The 20,997-nt window shown below is 37.2% G+C and overlaps 1 protein-coding gene across 3 annotated transcripts in view; it reads right to left on the bottom strand.

Annotated features, from left to right (window-relative positions):
* The window catches only part of alk (ALK receptor tyrosine kinase), a 408,994-nt gene that overhangs the window by 79,449 nt on the left and 308,548 nt on the right, over positions 1–20,997 (bottom strand). For all 3 annotated transcript variants that reach the window (XM_023352508.1, XM_023352509.1, XM_023352510.1), the window contains one exon: positions 11,562–11,695. In XM_023352508.1, the coding sequence (XP_023208276.1) occupies positions 11,562–11,695 (134 nt within the window). The remainder of the gene's footprint in view (positions 1–11,561; positions 11,696–20,997) is intronic.

Raw genomic sequence — 20,997 nt, 5'->3', positions numbered from 1 at the left:
GCGGCTGCAGTGTTGAAGATAGATGCAGCTGCGCCTGCTGCTGGACAGTCGATGGGACAAGACATATTTGCTCATGAATTCAATTAACTGCACACAGTCACGCTCGATTGGTGCGAGCTCTGCCCAATCACTATTACTATCTGTCATGCTCCCTGCCGGAGAGAGCAACACACCGAAGGGCGGACAGGGTGGAGATGGGAGGGGAAAGTAATACCTTTAACATTCCCAGGATAATGATTTTCATGTTTCTGTCATTTACAGCAGAAAAATTGCACTTTATCTGATTTTCCTCATCAACGTTTCATATTTTATGGGTGTCTTGTAGTGAATTAGTCTTGCCAGTGTTTTTCCTTGATTTTCATGACTTTGATATGCTCAATATGCCGTTTGGACATAAAGCTAACCCATTCCTGTCTTATTAGTACTTGAAGTTAACTATTGACTTTAGCTACAAAACTGCTTCATTAGAACTGACCACAGCGTCTTAGTGGCATTACAATGTGTCAAGTTTCCTGAACAGAGGTCAAAAATGTAAGTGTCCTCATCATTGAACCACTTTGTCATCATTTTTGTCTCATCACACATTTCTCAATCAAGCTAGAAAACAGAGATGATCACCAAATTGATCCTGGATTATTGGTAGATGTTCCTAATGGAATACTTTATGGAAGAAGATATTGACAGGCTTCATCATCATCATAGATGTTTCCTAACAGGTTTATTCACAAGAGCGATGAGAATATTAACAAATGTGAAACGCTGTGATTCTGAAATACATTCTGCAATAAAATTAATGCAGTTGAAATGTTTTTAACAGTACATTGAAGCCAGGCTGTAAATCTCAACAGGGGTCAATGAATCTGGTTCTCTGATTGCAGCAGATGGACATTTTCATCATTTCCATAGGTACTGTAGCTACACACTAATTAGAGTGTACAGTTTGACATTAAATGTATTAAACTGCCTCGGTGAACGCATTAAGAATTTTATGCCAATGTTCTTATTGCCAACACTGAATCTGATTAGATTTAAGGTTCCTGTATGTTAATTACTGGCTTTGATTCAAAAATGCTTTAGGTCCGTAAAACCCCAAAGGTTTCTCCTCCACGTCAGATTAGGGTTGATTTAGACATCTGTTTCATTTGGCGTACAGATGCTGAGAACACTTTACTCTGTGCCCTGGGCCATTTAACATTTGCTCAGTATCTTAAAATGAAACCGCCTGTGTAGATTGCTTTGGAAAGGTGCCTGCAACAGACAACCAGTTTGTGTTGAGGGTTTGCTTCTTGAGGAAAAGCCTAAGGCAAGAGATTAGAGGCAGAGTGTGATGAAGACTAGTGCTGCCAGATAGAGCTTTTGCTCTGCATGCTGAATCTTCTGGTAACTGATGGGCTTTGTTTTTTCTAAATGACTCAGATTTTTCTTTGCTACCAAGATTTTTCTTCAACAGTTTCCAAGCAATGACTCATCTCTTTAAAACCTTCAGGAATTTCAGAGAATCGAAAAGAAAAATAATCATTTAGCTCAGAGTAAATGAGCCTGAAAGAATATTTTCATAATTTTGACACAGTAAGTTTTAACATCGTCAATGTGAAGAACTTACAAGAAACCAACAATGAAATATTTTCAATCTTTGTGTCAAGCTATTTTTGTTGTAATGCAAAGTCTAACAACAAGTAAATGAGCCTTTTTTATTCAAACTCTTTAGAAATGCCATTGTGGGAAAAAGGTCATAACTCTGTAAAATCTAAACTGCAGCCATACATTTTAAGGGTAATTTAGTATATAGACAAATTTTTCCAAATGCACAGTTGACAAAATTTCAATATTTTATTCCTTTTACGAATGTTTTTTAGTTCCGACATTTGAACACTTGGTATTCTGAGAGTGCCATTTAACCTTAGAATCCCCTCCAAAGTCTAAAGCAATGCTTTTCAAAAGGGAAAAGGGGATTCCTGTCTCTGGCTCAAGGGTCAGTTTTTTCTCAAGAAGAAAGAGTTCAAATATATCAGTTAGAAAAGAATCAGGTTTTTATTACACTTCAAAAGAACCACAGCCTGGTCTCCACCATGCCACGCCATATTGATCCAGTAATTCACTGTAATTCATGGAAAAAGAGCTTAACCCAAGTATCGGGTGCATAGAAATGAACATACTTTTCACAAGCCAAAAATGTCTGTTTAAAAAAATTATTTTTTATTAATATTATCAAGATACTGAATTTGGAGATTTTATTATCTGGAAGGCATTGTCATCTAACTTACATTCATAATTTCACGCTATGTGAAAGGAATATATATAAAATACGAGTTTCACTTTCTGAAACGAGTGACAAAAATATTGGACATTTTGGAGGTATTCCAATTTTTTACATGCGTCTGTGTACTGTCGGATGTGAATCTGTTTTTAGGTCCGGATAGAAAAGAAGTCACCCGCTGCTCTGAGCAAAGGCGTCTCAAATCACATTTTTATACACCTGTTTGACATTGTGAACTTTGCCCACATGCACATGAATGAATCTGGTGTGCACTCATGATTTGATGCCTGTTTACAAGATTGACTGCAAACAATGCATTCAGTTGTACTCTATTGCTCATCTTCACGGGCCACTGATTCTGTGCATGACATCCTTTTACGAATGTTTTTTAGTTCCGACATTTGAACACTTGGTATTCTGAGAGTGCCATTTAAACACAAAATTGGATCTAGACATTTGTCATTTAAAGAAATTAAAAACGTATCCTCCTGTGACTCTATTAAGGGACTTTACTTGGCTCCATCTATACCTCACTCCACTTCTTTCCCTCCCTGCCTTCACATTGCTGCATTTGATTGATGCGCCTCAGGACATCCTCATTGCCTGTATCTATTCGTGACGTATGGCGTTGTCGTGATGCTCCATTGAGAACCTGCAGCATGGTACAATGGATAAGGAAATGGTCCAGGAGAGAGAAGGTCACTGGTTCAATTTTCCTCAGGCTTCACAGCTGCCATGTCTTAGGCTTTACCTACATTTTCCTTCCTAACACATGGGCACAAACACTTAAGAGGCTTTCCAAAGGACAAACCTTTGTTATCTCTCTGCCGTGCTACAGCACACCGACAAAGTCAAAGTCAAATCTGAGATTGATATGATCTGGTAATGAGCTTGTCAGTCCACACGGTCACTTCTGTTTACATCCAGAATGAAAAATATATTAAAGGTTAAAATCCTTCATGATGTTTGCTTTGTTGCAACCATAAAGGACTGTCAGAATGCGAGACACAGCCACACAAGTCACTTTCAGGTGCTGCAAATTGGATTGCTTGTTGGACCGGTGACTGATGACTTAATTAAAGTAGATGGGTTTGAAGGAAGAAAGCAGAAGCGGCACCATTTATTTCTGCTGTATTGACCATATCTCTGTGCACCACACTGACAAGAAAAATCAGCATCTTTTGAGAATGTTAAGGTGCGATGATGGACATTGTCAAGAAGTCATTTCAGATAAAAAAAAAAAACAAAATGAAAGTGAACAAGTTTTTGTAATGTAAACAATTTTGACTATTGTAAATATTATTCTCATATTTAATCTGACATCCTACAGCATTCAAGCCCTTACAACACTGGTTGATTTAAGCTCATCATTCAGTCTGAGTCTATCAGCATGCTTTGACTTTCACTTGAGAATATTTTTCAACTGTGCTTTAAAGATGTTCTCCTATTCTGTCAGATTTTGAGGACTGTTTATTTTCAAGTAACGTAAAACATTTTATTTTAAATTTACTTTAGAATGTGGCTCGTGTCAATCTAAATCTTAAAATCTTCATGTTGAATGTCGAGCTTTGACCCACTTCTTGTCCAATTATTTATAATGGTCAGGTGAAGGATACCTTTGCTTTGCACAAAGAAAAGGTTGTGCTCTTTTATAACCTCTGCAAACTCTTACTTTTGTTGAATGTTGTATATAAACAAATGTCATGGAAATCCAATACAGACAGCTGATATTTATTTCTAGTCAATAATATTCAGTATAATTCAAGGCAGGTATAAACTCAAGAAGACCGAAAGCTTGATCTGAATCAAAAGCTGCGCCTGTCAAGAATCCATATTACGTTGTATACGCTTATGTATACCTATGTAACTAGGTTTAGCTGTGCTTTGTTGAGGATGCAATGAAGACATTACGTCCTGAAAATCACTTCATGATTTTTAAAACCAAATTGATCACAAAGCAGATTTGCTTAAGTGGTGATTCAAAATTCACAAGAGGAGACTGGGCATAAAATTAATCATTAGCATGATTTACTTCCATCAGAATGATTCATGCTTTCTTTGCTGTTATACAACAACAGCAATGAAAATCAAGAACATTTTTTGTTTGTGTTGAAAGTGATCAAATTAAATTTAAAAGCGCTCTAATTAATAAACAAAACAAAGTTTGGAATCGATTCTGTCTGAGTAGATGATTGTTGGAAGCATTTGAATAATGTGTGCAAGTGACAGAGAAGAAATACAACAAACGAGTATTATTTGGGTGGGAGACTGTTTGCTTGGCTTTATAGGACTGAAGGTAATCTGAGCTCAGGTTTGTGGCAGGTGCTGGAGGGGGAAACGAGGGAGGTGTTGAAAGCCTGAGAGAGTGCCGAGACGGATTAGGGCTTCATTTGGGAGTGGGAGGTGTGCAGTGGGTGTTGTGCTGGGGACCCAGGTGGCGCCTGAGGAGAGTACTGCACGTCTGCGTGCCTTTTCTCTCTGCTCAACACAGCTTATGTGCTGCCTGGCAGGAGAACACGATGAACCCGGAGCTGAGAACAATTAGATGCTGTTCAACTATTACTGGATTTGCATGTAATAGCGGTGCCCACTGTGCTCGGCGCTAACAGTGACAAAGACAAAAAAATTTGACTCTATCAATATGGATGGAAGCTGAGCTTTTTGATTTTCTGTTGCTGTAATTTCTTTAATATAAGGAGAATCAGGGCAAAGCAGATTTATGAAATCTCTGCTTTAAAAACTGATGGTTAGGGTTACTCCTATTATCGATCTTAAAAAACCTAACCTGCTGTTTCCGATTTTGATTGATACTGATTTTTTTCATCTGAAATGTTGCTAAATAAAGCAAGAAATTCCCTGAATTGCCAACAGTGGAGTGACTATTGTCAATTGGAAACATGCAGACATCACCTGGTTGGTGGGAGTGTCAATCAAACGTCTCTCACACCAGCTCAACTGGACAGTGGCTGATTTTTAGACCTGTTTTTAGACCTTTGATAAGGTAGATGTGATGGGTAGATAAGATCGGCTTCACATCTAAGTTAAGCTGATCGCCAATCTCCCAAAAGTAATACTCGGTGGACCTCTAGTCACAAAGTCAAAGTTAGACCAGCATGTCATATGAAACTTAAAATCACATAAAAGATATCCACAGCATAAACTAAATTCAGAAGTAAAGTAGCAACCGGGTGTTGCTAATCACATGCAAATTAACCTGACAATTGCCAAAATCCCCAGAAATCCATCTTTGACTCAATGGCCTGAGTTAGCATGCTAAATGATAGAACAATTTGAAAAAACAACTTAAGTTCTTCTCTTGAAAGGAAGAGGTTTCAAGAGAAATCTGGACATCTGGAGAGCAATGCAGAGATGTCTAGTCATAACACACGGTTCCATATTTGGAGAAAACCAACCACAACACATCACTATAAAAAAAATCTGCAGACCAATAGTGAAACTGTAGTGGATGTGTGATGATTTGGGTTAGTTTTGCAGCCACAGATACTAAATATCCCATGATATTTAGATGAGAGCAAATGTGAGGCCACCTGACAGTGGAAACCTGGTCCAAACTGAGTCATCAACAGGACAGTAACCGCCAACAAAGCAACAAATCTACAACAAAATGGCTGATAAAAGAAAACAAGGTATTGGCCCAATGGCCCAGTCAAAGTCTAAACCTCAAACTGATTGAAGTCCTGTGGTGGGATCTTAAGAGAGCCATGCAAAAACAAATATCTGCAAATCTCAATGAACTGAAACAAAGCTGGAAAGAAAGGTGATACAAAATTCCTTAACAATGTAGTAAGACTGGTAAGGGTGTAATTAACTTAATTTTCCTATGCAGGTTGGTGCACTTGTGAAAAATTATTAGGCTTTGGCAAATACCAGATAATTTTTTATAAGTTTTATACTTTTACATAAAGGTATAGAAATAAAACAGGTTGTTTCCCCCGACAGGGTAACCAGGACCTATAAGTTTAAGTTAGATATCCACTTTTTACAGTTCCTTGTCTTCATTATTTCTCTCACTTCTGGCATATCAGAAAGCCTCATTTAGATTACACAGATTCAGGTGTTGCTGGTTTGTTATCAGATGACCAGCTGGGGGAGTTAAGGTGCATGAAATCAAAAGTTATTCCCTGTTGCTCTGACCTGAAGTCCAAACATTTAATTTAGAATTTTCTCCAGGTTTCATTTTGAAATAATTTGTGCTCACAATAATCTACAAGGTTAAAGACATTTAAATTGTCCTATTGCAGAAGAATATAATGACCAGGACAGTCAGACAAAAGCAGAGAGTAAGAAGAGGCCACAGGCAGGGGAAGAAATTCATAGCATAATGTTTAGGTAAGATTCCAATGATGTTAATTTTGAATAGATAATTTAGTTATTAGGGGGGTAGAAAGGAGTACAACCAAGATTTATTTCCAGATCACAGAGTAAGAATTTCCTGGTCATTATAGTGACCAGGAAATTACAATAGCACTACAGGAGGCCACCAACAGCTGGAAAAATGTCAGAAAAATGCCAGTAAAAGGTAACTGTTGACGTCAGGGAATCACAATGCAGAACTGAACATCTGTTCGGCATCATTCGGTGTGTCCGCTTGACAGTTAAAGGTGCAAAGTTCCCCCGAATAACCTTCTTAGAAATGCAAAGTTCCCCTGAATAACCTTCTTAGAAACATAAAAAACCTTGCCAGCAGTTGGTGAAGGGCATATTGTGCTTGTGGATGTAGGGCAGCTGGTAGGACAGGAAGAAACTGCATGAAAAATATGGATAGAGCACAATTATCAAGAACGCTCTCACACTAATGAGATGCTGATGTAAAGAGAAGCATTTTAATAGATTCTGGCTAAAACAGAACAGTTATGTACAGAATAGATAGACTAGCCAACCCCACTGTATGATGTTTGTGACCCGCTTCAAAACTCTGCGTCCCGAACAGAGAACTTGAGAAATTTGTGAACAATTGTGGAAGTACTGAATTTAATAGTTTGTTTTATCTCTCCAACAGTCCAAAGCAAACAACTTTCTACAAAGGTTTTGGTGATTTTATACAACCCTTCTCTGGACAAAACTGTCATGCTACACTTTTTATGCAATTATTAAAACTATTTACCACTTAAAAGACATCACATCTCATCCTAGCGACTTCAGCATACAGGCCTTTCACCTGGCTTTTTAAAGGTCCATCCTTGAAGTTGAGATATATCTGGTGTTTGAACAACAAGATAAGAAGTAGGTGTCTTTTAGAGAGGATCTTAAGTATTTGTGAAATTCAGCAGCTGTGGTCAAATAAAGACGTTACAGCAGTTATCCCTGCTACATCGTATAAATAAGGCACTCCGATCTGATTCATGACTTATACATATCTTGGCAAATTAACTAAAAAAACCCTTTTCTTTAAGGGCTCTGGGTCTCTTAGAAAGAACCAAATCATGTTGTTCATTAAACACGATAAAACCACTCACTGTTGACACTGTGCAACTTTACATTGACTTCAATGACATTATACGATTGCTCCTTTTAAGTCCCTGCAGATGTTGGGTGCTGTTTATTGTGGAGCACCGAGATTCATCAATGGATGTAGAGATTCATCAGTTCCTTTATTGCCAGCACTCGGATATTTTCATTCAAAAATCAATGACTGCTTTACTAGGACTGTTTCTAACCTCCTTTCCATCACTAAAGGAGAGCGACTACAGACTCTATTCAAAGACTTTCACTGCCTTTAGTGTTCCTTCAGTACATACATACCTATTAGAAAGGCTTCATCCTACACAGTCCTTTCCACTAGGAAATAAGAACAACAGGACCAGATTCAGCTTAAGGGTTTCAAACAATGTAGAAAATATTACCGGAGGGTTTTCCTCTTTCCAGTCTTTTATTACTTGTATCTTTTGCTTCTATTTGACAATTTCAAGCAATCTGTTGTAATTATTAAGCCGTATCTTTTAAACAAATTTCTATTCAAATAAAAAAATTAAAAAGCTTGTAGCTTTCAGATTCCCTTTTATTGTGCAGCTGATAAATTAGAGAGAACATCTCATCATAAATGTCTTGGTGTTATTTCTTGCAGAGAACTTTCCAGTTGTAAGGACATATGCTGGTTTTTCCCCCATCTGTTACTATAAGAAACTTAAGAAAACAAATCCACTCAATAAAAACCCAATGTCTGAATGATTTTTGTTTGAGAAAAAGATCCCAAACACACCTGTCATGGCTTTGACACCAAAGAAAGATGTCTTTATAAGTTAAAATAATGTTGGCTATACTGCCTGTCATTAGAATACACAGCCTAAAGAAAGCTCTAAAAATGACATCAAAAAGACCAGAACAGTGTGAAATAGTGCAAATTACAGGAGATTTGAATCTGATCCCCATAATTAAGATATAGAATCTCATGTAACCTGCATTCATACATCTGTAATAAGCACATGTAGATTGGGGGAACCAGTTCTGAACTTGTTGATACTTTAACTTTTTTATCTTGTCTCTCAGATTTCCTGAAAACCCCCCGTTGTGCCCCAGTTATATAATCCAAAGTACATAAAGGTTTAACCTAATTTAATTTTAGAATTTCCTAATTTCAAACTGCAAATTGCCCGAGGCAGGATGTTCAGATACCTCTTCATTTAAGTGAAAGTTTAAATAACCATAACAACATGTTCTTTCATCATTATAAGCTGAACTTGGATTTAACAGTAACTACCCGACTCATCCCGTTAGTGATTTTCTTTGAATCTCAAATAAGTTGTGAACTCATTTAAGAACAGCTTTTTTAGCTCATCAGATAAATGGTGGCTAATTGGCATTTCCTGTGTCATGAGTCCAAGGAGAACACATGCTAGATGAAAACAGATTACTGTTTTCAAAAGGTCCATGGAATTATTATAATCATGATTAGATGATGATCTTATTTGTCTTCTAGGAGCCAAAAACACTAAAAGATTAGATTGTTCATAGGCCAACATGAATTAAGAGTTAACAGAGTGAAGCTCTGCTTTGTTTTCCTGTCTGTTAATTTCAATCACCTGTTCCCTATAGGTACAAAGAAGTAAGTCATAAAACTGTGTTAATATAATAAAAAAGAAATGTTCACCCTATTTCAATTATTATTCAAATTTCATCAGGATTAAGTTCTCCACAATATAGAATTTTATTTTTATTATCTGTAAGTATTAACAGAATTCTTTCAATTCATTACTGGTGTTAGTTTGACAAAATACATAAATGAAATGCAACATTAATCCCATTAAAATGTATGTCTTAAAAAGTATAAAGCATATGTGTGAAACTATTGTACCATGCTTTTACTGATGGTGTGAAACAGAGCTGCTGTAGATGCTGTGTGGCAGACCCACCTTCCTCTGTGACTCTGATTATGATTTACTGGATCTGGCAGATAAGTACTGATCAGATAATGCCTTTTTTAATACCAGGTTTTCTCAGTGAAGTGTAATGGGCACCATTAAGTTTAAGGTATTTAGAGCGCATTCACATCAGGCCTGTTCAGTCCACTTTAATCAATCTCTAGTTTGTTTACGTGGAAAGTCTGGTTTGTTTGGGGAGGTGTGAATGCGTAATCAAACTCTGATGTGGAGCAAAAAAGTGAACTCTAGTCTGCCTACAAACCTAGATCTCGGTTCAGTTGAAGTAAACTCTGCTATATGTAGATCTACAAAGTGTAACTTATTTATGACAGTAATTAAAATATTACTTCCCATTAAAGGGTCTATTTTCCAGTATGTTGTTATAATTCCCTCAATGAATAGAAACAAAAAAAAAACAAAAAGAGAAAGAAATGCCTTCCTGACAGTTTTTCTTTTACCACATGCTCAAATGAGCTAACAGCACTCCTCTTGCTTCTAGGACAAATCATGCAGTGACACTAACTTTAGCTTGCTCCCTCTGTTGTGATTCATGGATATTTCTGCTAATAAGCTGTTCGCTTTGCAGTCCCAGTTAATCACATCCAGACAAAACTTGCAGAAAAATTTCGTATTGAACACTGTAATTAATGACTAGCTCCATCTTCAACAGCTCTTTCCCTAATGGCCTGTAGCTAAGGGTGCTCTAAAATTAAGGTGTGGACTGCATCCGGATTTACTTGACTTTTAATTTGAATCAGAAGGAAATTATAAATGTTTGGATAATGTTGATCTGTTTCTGGACTACCTGAGTGGAGGACACCCTGCTCGTCATCCAATGTCAGCTGCAGCCTGCGCAGTACTTTTCAAGATTAGTCCGGTGCCACTTACATAATGCCATATTAACATAAATATAGCAGCAGTGAGAGCTTGTAAATATGAAAGAGGTTCCACAGAAAATGAAATGCATGACCTGTAGAGCTGCAGACTACTTGGATTTTACTGAAGCTTAAACTGATCAGTTTGTCTAAAAATGTAAACTCAAAACTGTGTTGATAAATTAATGTCAAATAGCAATAGAATTGCACATAAAGATGCCCAGGCAAAAATAATGCATAGCAATGTAATAACAAGTTCGTAAACAACTTTATATCCTTGTAGGGATCTCCTGAGCTCTGCTGCCAATTTCAGAATTTAATTTGGCTCATGATAAGAAGCCCTTGGTTGGTTATCTTTACTTCATTACTCCTTTTTATCTGAGTTCTGGAGACTCTCATTCTGTCTGGTAAACAAGTTGTCATTTTCGAACTTAGATGTATTCAGTGAGGCAACTCATGCAACTACAGATTAAATAAAACATGTGGCAAAGGCATCTGAATATTGCAAATGCTTACAATGCTTTATTTAATTATTTTGATACAATTGAAATCCATTTGCATCTTTTAAACTCTGCTTATAGGAAATGGGAATTTCATCTCTACATCATTAAAAATGCACCCATTACATGTTGAAGCAGGAGCTGCTGTGTCTCTGTGTCTAGTTCAGAGGAAATTGAATCAGTTATATTAATTCAATTTGGGAGAATTTTAGGTTGACAGAGGAGGATATTATCTGAGCCTTGACCAGTCTACGCATTTCATTGCACAACACGGCATAATGAAGTTAAAAATCACAGAAAGTAGATATGTGACTTCCAGACATGTTTGAGCAGATTTGGGAATGGTGCAGACATGTGAGACACATTTAGCTGACACACACACACACACACACACACACACGCCTAGAAGAAACATCTCTTGAAGGACATCAAGTTTTGTGATTCGACGTGTTCAAAAATACTGTAGTTCCCACACTTTTCTACTGAATACATTTTTAATAAATAATATTAAAACCGTTTCCAAATAAAACAAAGGCTTTGCTGTACTTACCCATGGTGCAGTTGGTGGTGAAGTGAGGTTCAACTGTGGCAGTATCATCATGGAGGATCCGTTGATCGTAGCTGGCTGAGATCCGAAAAGGAGACCCCCTGTTGGTCCGAAGGGTGAGGTGGACCACTGCCCAGCTGCCGAGGAGAGAAAGCAGGAGTAGGGTCAGTGCAATGAGCAGACACCACGGCTGACAGAAACAGCGGCAACATCTGTGAGGGTTCGGCGTTAGCAGGGTCTGGGCCGGCTCAGTGGAGGCTCCCGGGGGCTCAGATGGAGGACTGTCCAGGGCTTCCCTGGAAGTCGTCACTGGGACTTCCTCATCCCCTTCCATTTTGGGAGGGTCCCCTTCTTCCTTTATCTGCTGATGCATAGCCCACCCTTAAAGCCCACCTCACAAGATAATCCAGTTCAGGTAATGATCTGTGCCTGGAATTGAAAGAGGAATATGACAGCAGGTGTGCAAGCTGAGAAACAACACCGGCACACTCAGGTGAAGTTTCCTGTGTGTGTGAGAGAGAGTGCTGCACTGAATGCTGTCCTTCCTCCACCAGTGGCAGGCTTTGTGCACTTCAACTGGCTCTAATTTTATTAAGCAAATTGCGTTGATTTCTCTCTGCCTCGAAGCACATCAACAATCCCTCTCTCTCTCTTTCCCTCCCTGTCTTCCTCTTTTTCCCCTCCCCCTTGTTTGCTGCCCATCCCCTCAGTTTCAAATCAAGGCATTAAATATAAGCAGACTCCTGCAAACACATTCCACTGATGAAAGTTTTTTGAGTTTTGGTTTATAAGCACCAGGCACTTGCAGGCCGACCATGACCATCTGCTCCCGGTAGCAAGAATTATCTTCATATTACAGGAGTCACAAATGCCTGGTCACATATTACACGCTTCAGGGATCAAATCCTCACGGACAAAAAAATACAATAGAAAAACCAAAATATATGAGTATATTTTGCTAATTTTAGGACATACTTTGAGTTTAACTCTAACAACTAAAGTCCTACGATGTTTTTGGTCTTTTTGAATATAAGAGAAAGAGACAGAGGTCTCTGTATATTTCAACTGCATCAAATGGTGGACAATTTTGAGAGATCTTCCATCCTACCCTTTCCCCAAACATACAGATGACTATTTTGATCACTGTATTGCTGATTTGGGTATTTTTGAAGCACAAGGTAACATAGTTGCTTCAAATAACGAAAATAAAAAAAGCTTAGCACCAACTAAACATTTCATGTGTTTTCTTAGCTTACAGTTAAGTAAAATGATGCACAACAAATTATATTTTCAGTTACGGCACTGGGTCATTTCGAGTGTTTTTGGCCCATGATCAGGATTACTGATTATTGTGCATTTAAAATTTATCAGCTGTGGACACAAACAAACAGAAGGGATTAAATTTTAAACAAAATTGTATTTACTTGCCAGAGATGAAAAACAGAAACAGCAAATGGAAAATAAAACCCATTTTAATTGAGATCTTTACCAATCAGGACATAATAAAAATAACTTGGTCTCAAGTGCAGAAAGACATTCAACAGATTTCCTGTTGTCATTCTCTATTAGACAAAGTCATCGTGCAGAATCTGTGTTTATACCCTTAAGCACGCCTGTGCTGTTTTACTGTTTGAGTGAAATTAGCAGCAATATGACAGAAAATTTATATAAAAGAGTAAACAAGGACAAGCTGTTGATAAGTACTGAAGGAGAAAGACCCTTCTTTATTTAAAAAACGAGCAAAAAAACCCAACATGGCAGCTTGAAAAGTTTAATATGACTGAACCTCAAGGCCTCTGGAACAATGTCACTTTGATAAATGAACCCGAAGTAGAGATGTCTGAACGTAATGCACATCAGCATCAAACATAACAACTGGCAAGCATGGTGGAGGAGGAATGATGACCAGGATTAATTCTCTCTTTATGCCACTCAGCTAAATACATCATGAAAGTTAAATGCCATGGTATTCATAATAAAGCAAATATTTATTTTTTTAAGGCTAGATTTGTTTTTACAAGTGATGCAAAACTACAAAGGAACAAATATGGAAATGTTTTCCTGTTTTATAAAGACTTTAAAAAGGTCTCAAAATGGTTTGTACTGTTATGCTGAGAGAACTTAGCATAACCCAACATTTCAATTATGATGAGCGCAATGGGAAATAATAAGCTGCCTGTGTTTGTTGCAGAGCTTATTTTATGCTTTGTTAGTCAAGCAAATACAAATGCACATTCACACACCAACAGGTTGTGAATTTTTTCTTATTTCCCAAACGTCTAAGCACAAGCTCAACATTTCTAACTTCTCCATGTTTTCCCCAATCGCTCTCACCTCTGCCCTGTCACTTCTCTCTGAGACATATTTTGTCCCCCCCTCTGCTTTTATCACCCCAACGCAGCATAAAGCAGAAGGAGGATGCTGACCAAATAGGAAATGATGTCGCAGCTCCAAAGTGCGGTGTTACTGAGCACCTCTGCAGTGTTGGACCTGCTCCCTGCTATACTCCATAACAGGGAGGAAATGAAACCCTGGATACAGTGAGTGCTGTCACCGTGTCCATGATAACCTTGAAATGATGGCACTGAGCAATATGTGCTGTACATGCTGTTAGCGAAATCCCAGTGGGTTCGGCCACAGGTCAAATCACAGAAAACAACTTCCTGTAGGGGTAAAATAAAGACACATGTAAAGAGTATTTGACAAAAGTAAAATATGGTAATACTAAAATCAACAGAGCTTTCTGCTCAAAGTTAAAATTTTTAACTCAATCTGCTAAATTATTGCAAATATTCTGCTCCTGGGGTGTTAAATAATTTTTATGGCTTATCATGGCTACGTCTCTGCAGGCACATGCAGGACTGATTAACTGAGTAGCATATCAGAGCAGAGCTGCCAAGCAACATCACTCAAACATTTAAATCCCATTATTATTGGACCATCCAAGCAAGGTGGTCCTATATGTAAATACATGAAATAAAAAATGAATGTTAAAGGCTCTTGTGGGATTTATGTGCACCGGTAATCTGCAGGCTGATGTTAGTAATTCTCATTTTTGTCCCATTGTGTCTTGCAAACAGCTTGTTGGTTATTCAAAATCATCTGACCTTTGTTCACAATGCTGCTTGGTATAATGGGGCTTTTACAAAACAACAGAAAAACAACACTGCACTGACCAACAATCTTTTTTGCACATTTGACAGTTTTTATTTGATAATGCTTTTCATTTCTGCTCCCTCAATGCTCGGCTCTGGCTAATGTCTGGCTTTTCATTTTCATTTGCTGTGTTTTCTTGTTAGTGAGGATGTGGGATGCTTGTGTCCTAACCACATTAAGGTTTATTTGTCTTGTGGGTTCTGGTTTATATTAGCACAAGGCCTCATCTGTAAGGACAAACAGTGTACATGTGAGAAAAAGAAAGGAAGGCGTTTCTTCTACTAACTTAAACACAGGCTCAAAGACATGTTGGAATAAAACCACACTAAAAACGAGCTTGGGATATTAGCAAATATTAGCCCGTTAGACATTTCATACATAGCAGTTTGCAAATACCAATTAAACATTTTAATTTGAATTTGATGGGAAGATAGTGGCTCAGTTAGTAATTATTGTGACAAACACAAAAAAGCTGGGATGTTTATAGAGTTTTATTAAGAATAAATATGGGAACGTAATATAAAAAAGAGGTATTGTAAGACTTGTAGTTCAAAGAAAGTTTTCCTTCAACACAAACTGAGGTTTTTATGCAGCTTTGGCTATCTTGGGAATTTTAATGACAGTGCTAACAGTTCATTGACACATTTTAACTTTGCATCATAATCTTGTTTGTCAAGGGTAAAAAAATAAATCTCATCAGAAATTTCAACTTTCTACCACGCTGAGATTTTTTCACCCTGAGGCAGTAGCTACTAATGCTGCATTGCACTGAAGTGTACACGTTCGGTCAGAATCACAGACAGAAGAAGGAGTCCTCAAACTGTGCCATTCTTTGAATTTTACATTATAAAAACAAAACTAACCTCATTACAAAACAGAGGATAGCGACAACCTGCACTATTTGATTCTGAAAAGCAATCCAGCAGAGGTGCTCGAGCCAAAGTGCTCCAAGTAAATACACGGCTTTCAATCACATGCAAACATTCAACTTCAAGTACCCTGTCCAATGTATCTGCGATAAAACTCAGAGATGGGACAGAATGGAAACTCCTTTACATAGTAATGGGATTTTTAACCCCTACGAGATGTGGTTATGTGTTTCAATCACTTGTTTGCAGATAGAAGTTTTTTTCTTTTCTTTCAGTGGCACTAAGATGAGGCTGATTGAAAATGATACTGCAAACAAATAGGTGCGCACTCAGGTGGCTGGGGTTAAGAGCTTACGAGATGGGCTGTGGAGGAGGAGTCGGCTGCTGACATGACTGCTGCTGGAAGTGGGTTCTCTACTTGAGCCACATTGATTTTGACTGTCAAACCAGCCTGAACACAACAGGATTAGGTCGACATGTTAGGAGGAGGGCAGATTATGCAGGAGGGCGCAGCATGTTACGGATGAATGAATCCTTCCTTCTCAAACTAAACTGCCAGAACGCAGCAGAAACCCACAGTTTTTGATTACTTTGAGAAGAGAACTTAATGCTGAGAGACATATACTCCTAATCAACTATTCATCTTCTTTTTTTTTTTATTCAACTACATTTAGTATGGGAAGCATCACTATGCACCACATTTTAGGAACACTGCATACTTTCCCCCCTAAGACAAGCTCCTCGTTTCATAGCGAAACTTTATGAACAGTGTAAAGTTTGAAAGACCAGCTCAGGGTACAGTAATGGTCAGGCTTTTACAATTTCACAGACTATAATTTGGGATAGCACTCAGGGCAGCTCTCAGGCATTGTGAATTCTGACGAGTCACGTCTGAAAACATCCATCTTACATTTCTGAGATACATAAATTACTCAGACTGAAAAATGAATCAATCTGCCACAAGCAAATTACAGAAGATGAAGCCCTGAAATATAAACAAACAAAATCATCCCTGGTGTACACTTTAATACGACCTAGAAACAAGAACACAGAGACAAAGTTCAGGGATAACTGAAGAACAAGTTGAACTAGTTGTATGTTTTCGCTGTTGTTAGAAGTTTTTTGTTATAATTTTAAAAAATTAATACTTGTAAAATTAATATTTTACAAGTATTAAATACTTTATTATTTAGTATTAAAGTATTAAAAATAATATTAATACTAGTAGCAGTTGACTGCTCATGAAAGGAGAAAAAACAGCTCCCAGAATCAACAGAAACTGACATTGACAGGTTTACAAAAAACATTGAAACTGGCTGTACAATTCTGGGCAGAGGAACCACAAGACTCATAAATACAATCCAGAAAAAAACACTTTAAAACATGTCACATATACAGGATATAAACATACATAAAAAAAACTTTAGATGGAATAATAGGGCTAACCTGATAACTATCTAAAGGTTAACAGGGTGCAAATAGCAGACCTTTAAAGTTTGCTTCTATATCTGGCCTTTCTTGCAGCATTTTAAACTCTTGATCTATAGCCCTTCACACTTTCTGATGCCTTTTGTAAAGGTTTATTTTAATCCTGACTCCAGCACAAGATTGAAACTGCAGAATTTTTAAGAACTTTATAATAAGCAGTCTCCATGCAAAGATAAATTGTCCCCATTTTTAGTTTGATCCACAGAAAATATGATACATAAAGGCATTATAGAACAAGAAACAGTACTTTGGCAGCAACTAGGGGCTTCTCAAACCCCTCCATGTATTTGACACATTACCTATTTATAAAAGTCTGCTATGGATATGTCACAAAAGCAATTACAGTTTATAAAACCAAAGATGTCAACAAATGAAGGTGTGAGCAATATATTATTGACAGAAACAGTTTTGAGTGCTTATTTGCATGAAAGTTGGAAGATCTACAGATTTGCACTTGTCAATCATCTTTGACATGACAAGATTCTTGTCATTTCCTTACTGAAACAATAGATTATTACAGAAAAAGTAATCCAATTTATTAAAATCAGATTAAGAAAAAACAAAATGGATGAAGAACTCAAGAGCCAATGCATAAATTTAACAGTAATAAACAACATTTTTATATCTGATGGGGAATTGAGCTTTTTTTTTATATGAAGGTCAAATAATTTAATTAAATGCTCAAATGAAATCAAAACTGAAGAAAAAGATAATGCAAAATTCAAACAATATATCTAAAGAAGCAAAGTAGGTGGTAATGAGTGCATAGGACTGAAGTTATGAAATAATTTATGAGATTTATGAGGAGGAGCAGTGAAGCTATTGCTTGATTGAAAAATATGACCAATGGACAAGATGTAAATCCAAAAGAAAAACAAAAAACTGTCAGGCTCTGCTGGTTTTGTATCAATTTTTAAAAATCTTAGTGTAATTGATCTGGCATAAATTTAAATTGTAAAAGTAGGTGATGTCTGGCATTGGATAAATGGTAGTTTTGGGAATAAATTAAATGAGCAAAACTCAGCTGTAAGTGCCAATAAAAAAATAAAAATAACACCTAAATTGCCTGGCTTTTCTTTTTGTAAATGTTAAAAAATAAATGAGACTGCATGAGTGAGTGCAGGTATTTAATGATACTCGTGGGGTCCAAGCAAACCTCTTAAAACCACAAGAATAATGATGAGCAAGAGAAGCAGCAAACCATGGGTCTCTTTTCAAAACGACAACAAAATAGGCTAGTTGAGCTTGTTGTTTACTGTTGATTGGCTGGTTGCTTCACTTCAGTGCCCATCTGTGCTCTAATATCTCCAGCCAGTTTTATCAGGGTGAAGGAATTATTTTAAAACACATATCTGCAGTTAAGCAGAAGAGAGGCAGCAGGTAATCCTAGCACAAATAGTATAACTTCAAGAACCAGATGCTCTTTAGCCATCTGGGAGAGTGGGAATAAAAAACAAAACACTTGGCTCTGAACTGCCATGTGGGTCGTTCACTTTCTGACGGTTCAGTGTTTTCAAGTTTTGATTCATTTAATTTTTTGGGGAAAACATGATGGCAATTAAAAGGTAGAAGAAATGAAAGAACTATTGATCCAAAAGTAATAGCTTAGCATAAGGAATTCAAGGAAATCAACCAAAGTTCAGAGAAAAGTAAAAACCTTCAGAGCCATTGTTCACATTTTAAAATTCTTAATATTTCAGATGATTAGGTTCCTGAGTTTGAACATTTTTATTCTTTTACTGATGCAAATTTTGCAACCACAGCAACCCCAAAACCAACAAAAAGGATCCAAACCGGGCTCCTGCATATCTAACGTCACTTTCTTTCTGATAGCCTTTGTGTTGCTGCCAGAAAGAATAGTCACCACCAGGAACAATGATTATGATCTCTTAAATCACTGCACAGCAGAGAAGAATGGATCCTGTGTGTGCTTTTGCATTTCTGAAAAAGTGATTGGTCAATTCTTCACTTCCCAAATAATGCACATCATCACTGAACTTTTTTTTTCATGGAATATAGTTTCTTATAAAAAGTAATCAGTGTAGCTAAATGTGACCATTAGCATATTTTACATTAAAAATGTCTAAATGAGCAAAGTCTTATGGTTCACTTTGTGCTTTGGTCTAGTAATTTAAATTAAAGTTGTAGCTCCTGATCTTCATTTATTATTTTGGGTTATATTTGAGCTAATTTAATAAGTGTGTTTTGAAACAGTTGGATTTCAGTTAATTTAAGAGTATATTACACACATACATTTTTAAAAGCACCCAAGTTTTTTTCATTGGTTCAATTCACCCAGACTGTTTTATCGGTCATATGAACATAAATAATAACCAACATCTGAACACAAAATATAGCTTGTACATCAGAAAACCTCCAGACAACAGAAACATCCATCCTTTTAAACCCAATTCCCTCACCATATCAGAAAATGTTAAAAGAAAAATTTCTTTGGGGAAAAAAAATACTGCCCTGCTTACAAGTCACACAAGTACAGACACAAAACTTATGTTCAACTAAAATATATATTTGAAAGGCACACTTTCATGAAGAAAGTGTCTACAAAGACAAACAAAATGACTTCCATTTCTTGTCTATTTAGCATTTTGCTATGAGGCAGAGTTGCAGAATCATCACCTGTGGCATGGAAATGGCATGTTGAGATCTATCCCACCCATATCCAGTAATGTTCAACTCGCATTTCAGTGAACACTTCATTTTCTTGTAGTTTCCACCCTTGTCTTTGCTTCATATTTCTTTCCCATTGATCATATGAGTTGGTTTCCTCTTGGAGCTTCACAATCAGATGTGTTATTCCGCCCACACCCCGTATGGCTCAGAATAATTCAGAGGTTGCAACTCCTCTGTGGGAGTGCTCTTTAATGACACTGTGCTGATTGAAATATCACAGCAGCCGTGAGGTGGGAAGTTACAGAGTTGGGGGCTTTAAGGTACCATAAAAAAATTAGAGGACGCATTCTTTTCAAAGAATAATAGAGGGCATCATTTCACTCGAATCAGTCTACCGGCCCAGGCTCCTAGCATTAATGTAAACGTTGCAGTTCATTCTCCAGAGAAGCTTCCTCCATGACTGATGTTCAGCTAATTTCTAAGTTCACCTTCTCGATGCTAAATTAAACTGCAAATCCAATTTCTTAGGTTTTCTGCTGTACTTTATAAGGCACATAAAGCATGCGAGATCTCCATGAATTTACCAGATTCAGTAATGAAAACGTTGCGGCTTTACACTGCTGAGCTATTACAAAGATGAAAGGTACAGGAGAGGCTGGGGGGTTTGTGGTGTGGTGGGGTTGGATCACATGGCTCTTTGCACTTTTTAATTATGACCCCCAAACTCAATTACTTTGCAACCTGGTAGTTTAGAGAGCCAAGGGAAATTGTTCCAAAAGAGTGACAGCGCTTGTGATTAAAGCATGTTCACTTTGCAACAACAAAAAAATGCTGCAGATGAAGCCCTGTGCTACCAGGAAATGAATAATGACTGAAAACAAAAGGAAAAAAGTCAACTTCCTCTAATTGACTTATTCATCATGTGGCACCAAAACACAACATATGTTATGGGCAGCTTACCTGTACATGTGTAGAAAAAAAAAGCTGTTGTTTTTCTTTTTAATAGTGTAGCTGGCAGAAGTGCAATGTGCTGACACTACAGATAAATGAAAAATAAAAGGTAAAATTAATAGAGGTTCTATGTGTATTTGCTTCAAATCTTTATTTTACTTTAGTCAGAAGTGCCAAGAACACCAGGATGCATCAGCCAGACATAAAATGTTGACTTCTGTGAAACTGTGCTTAAATTCAGCTTTTCTTGTCATCTCGAAGCAAGCGTTGACAAGGTTAATAGTAGTGGTATGCAAGACATTTAGAATAATCTTCTAAAAGACTATTGCAAATGTTTCAATGAT

This window comes from Xiphophorus maculatus, chromosome 19 (genome assembly GCF_002775205.1).
Source record: "Xiphophorus maculatus strain JP 163 A chromosome 19, X_maculatus-5.0-male, whole genome shotgun sequence".
NCBI classification, from domain to species: Eukaryota; Metazoa; Chordata; class Actinopteri; order Cyprinodontiformes; family Poeciliidae; genus Xiphophorus; species Xiphophorus maculatus.
Note: the sequence above shows the minus strand (reverse complement) of the source record. Positions and strands in the feature narration are given on the sequence as shown.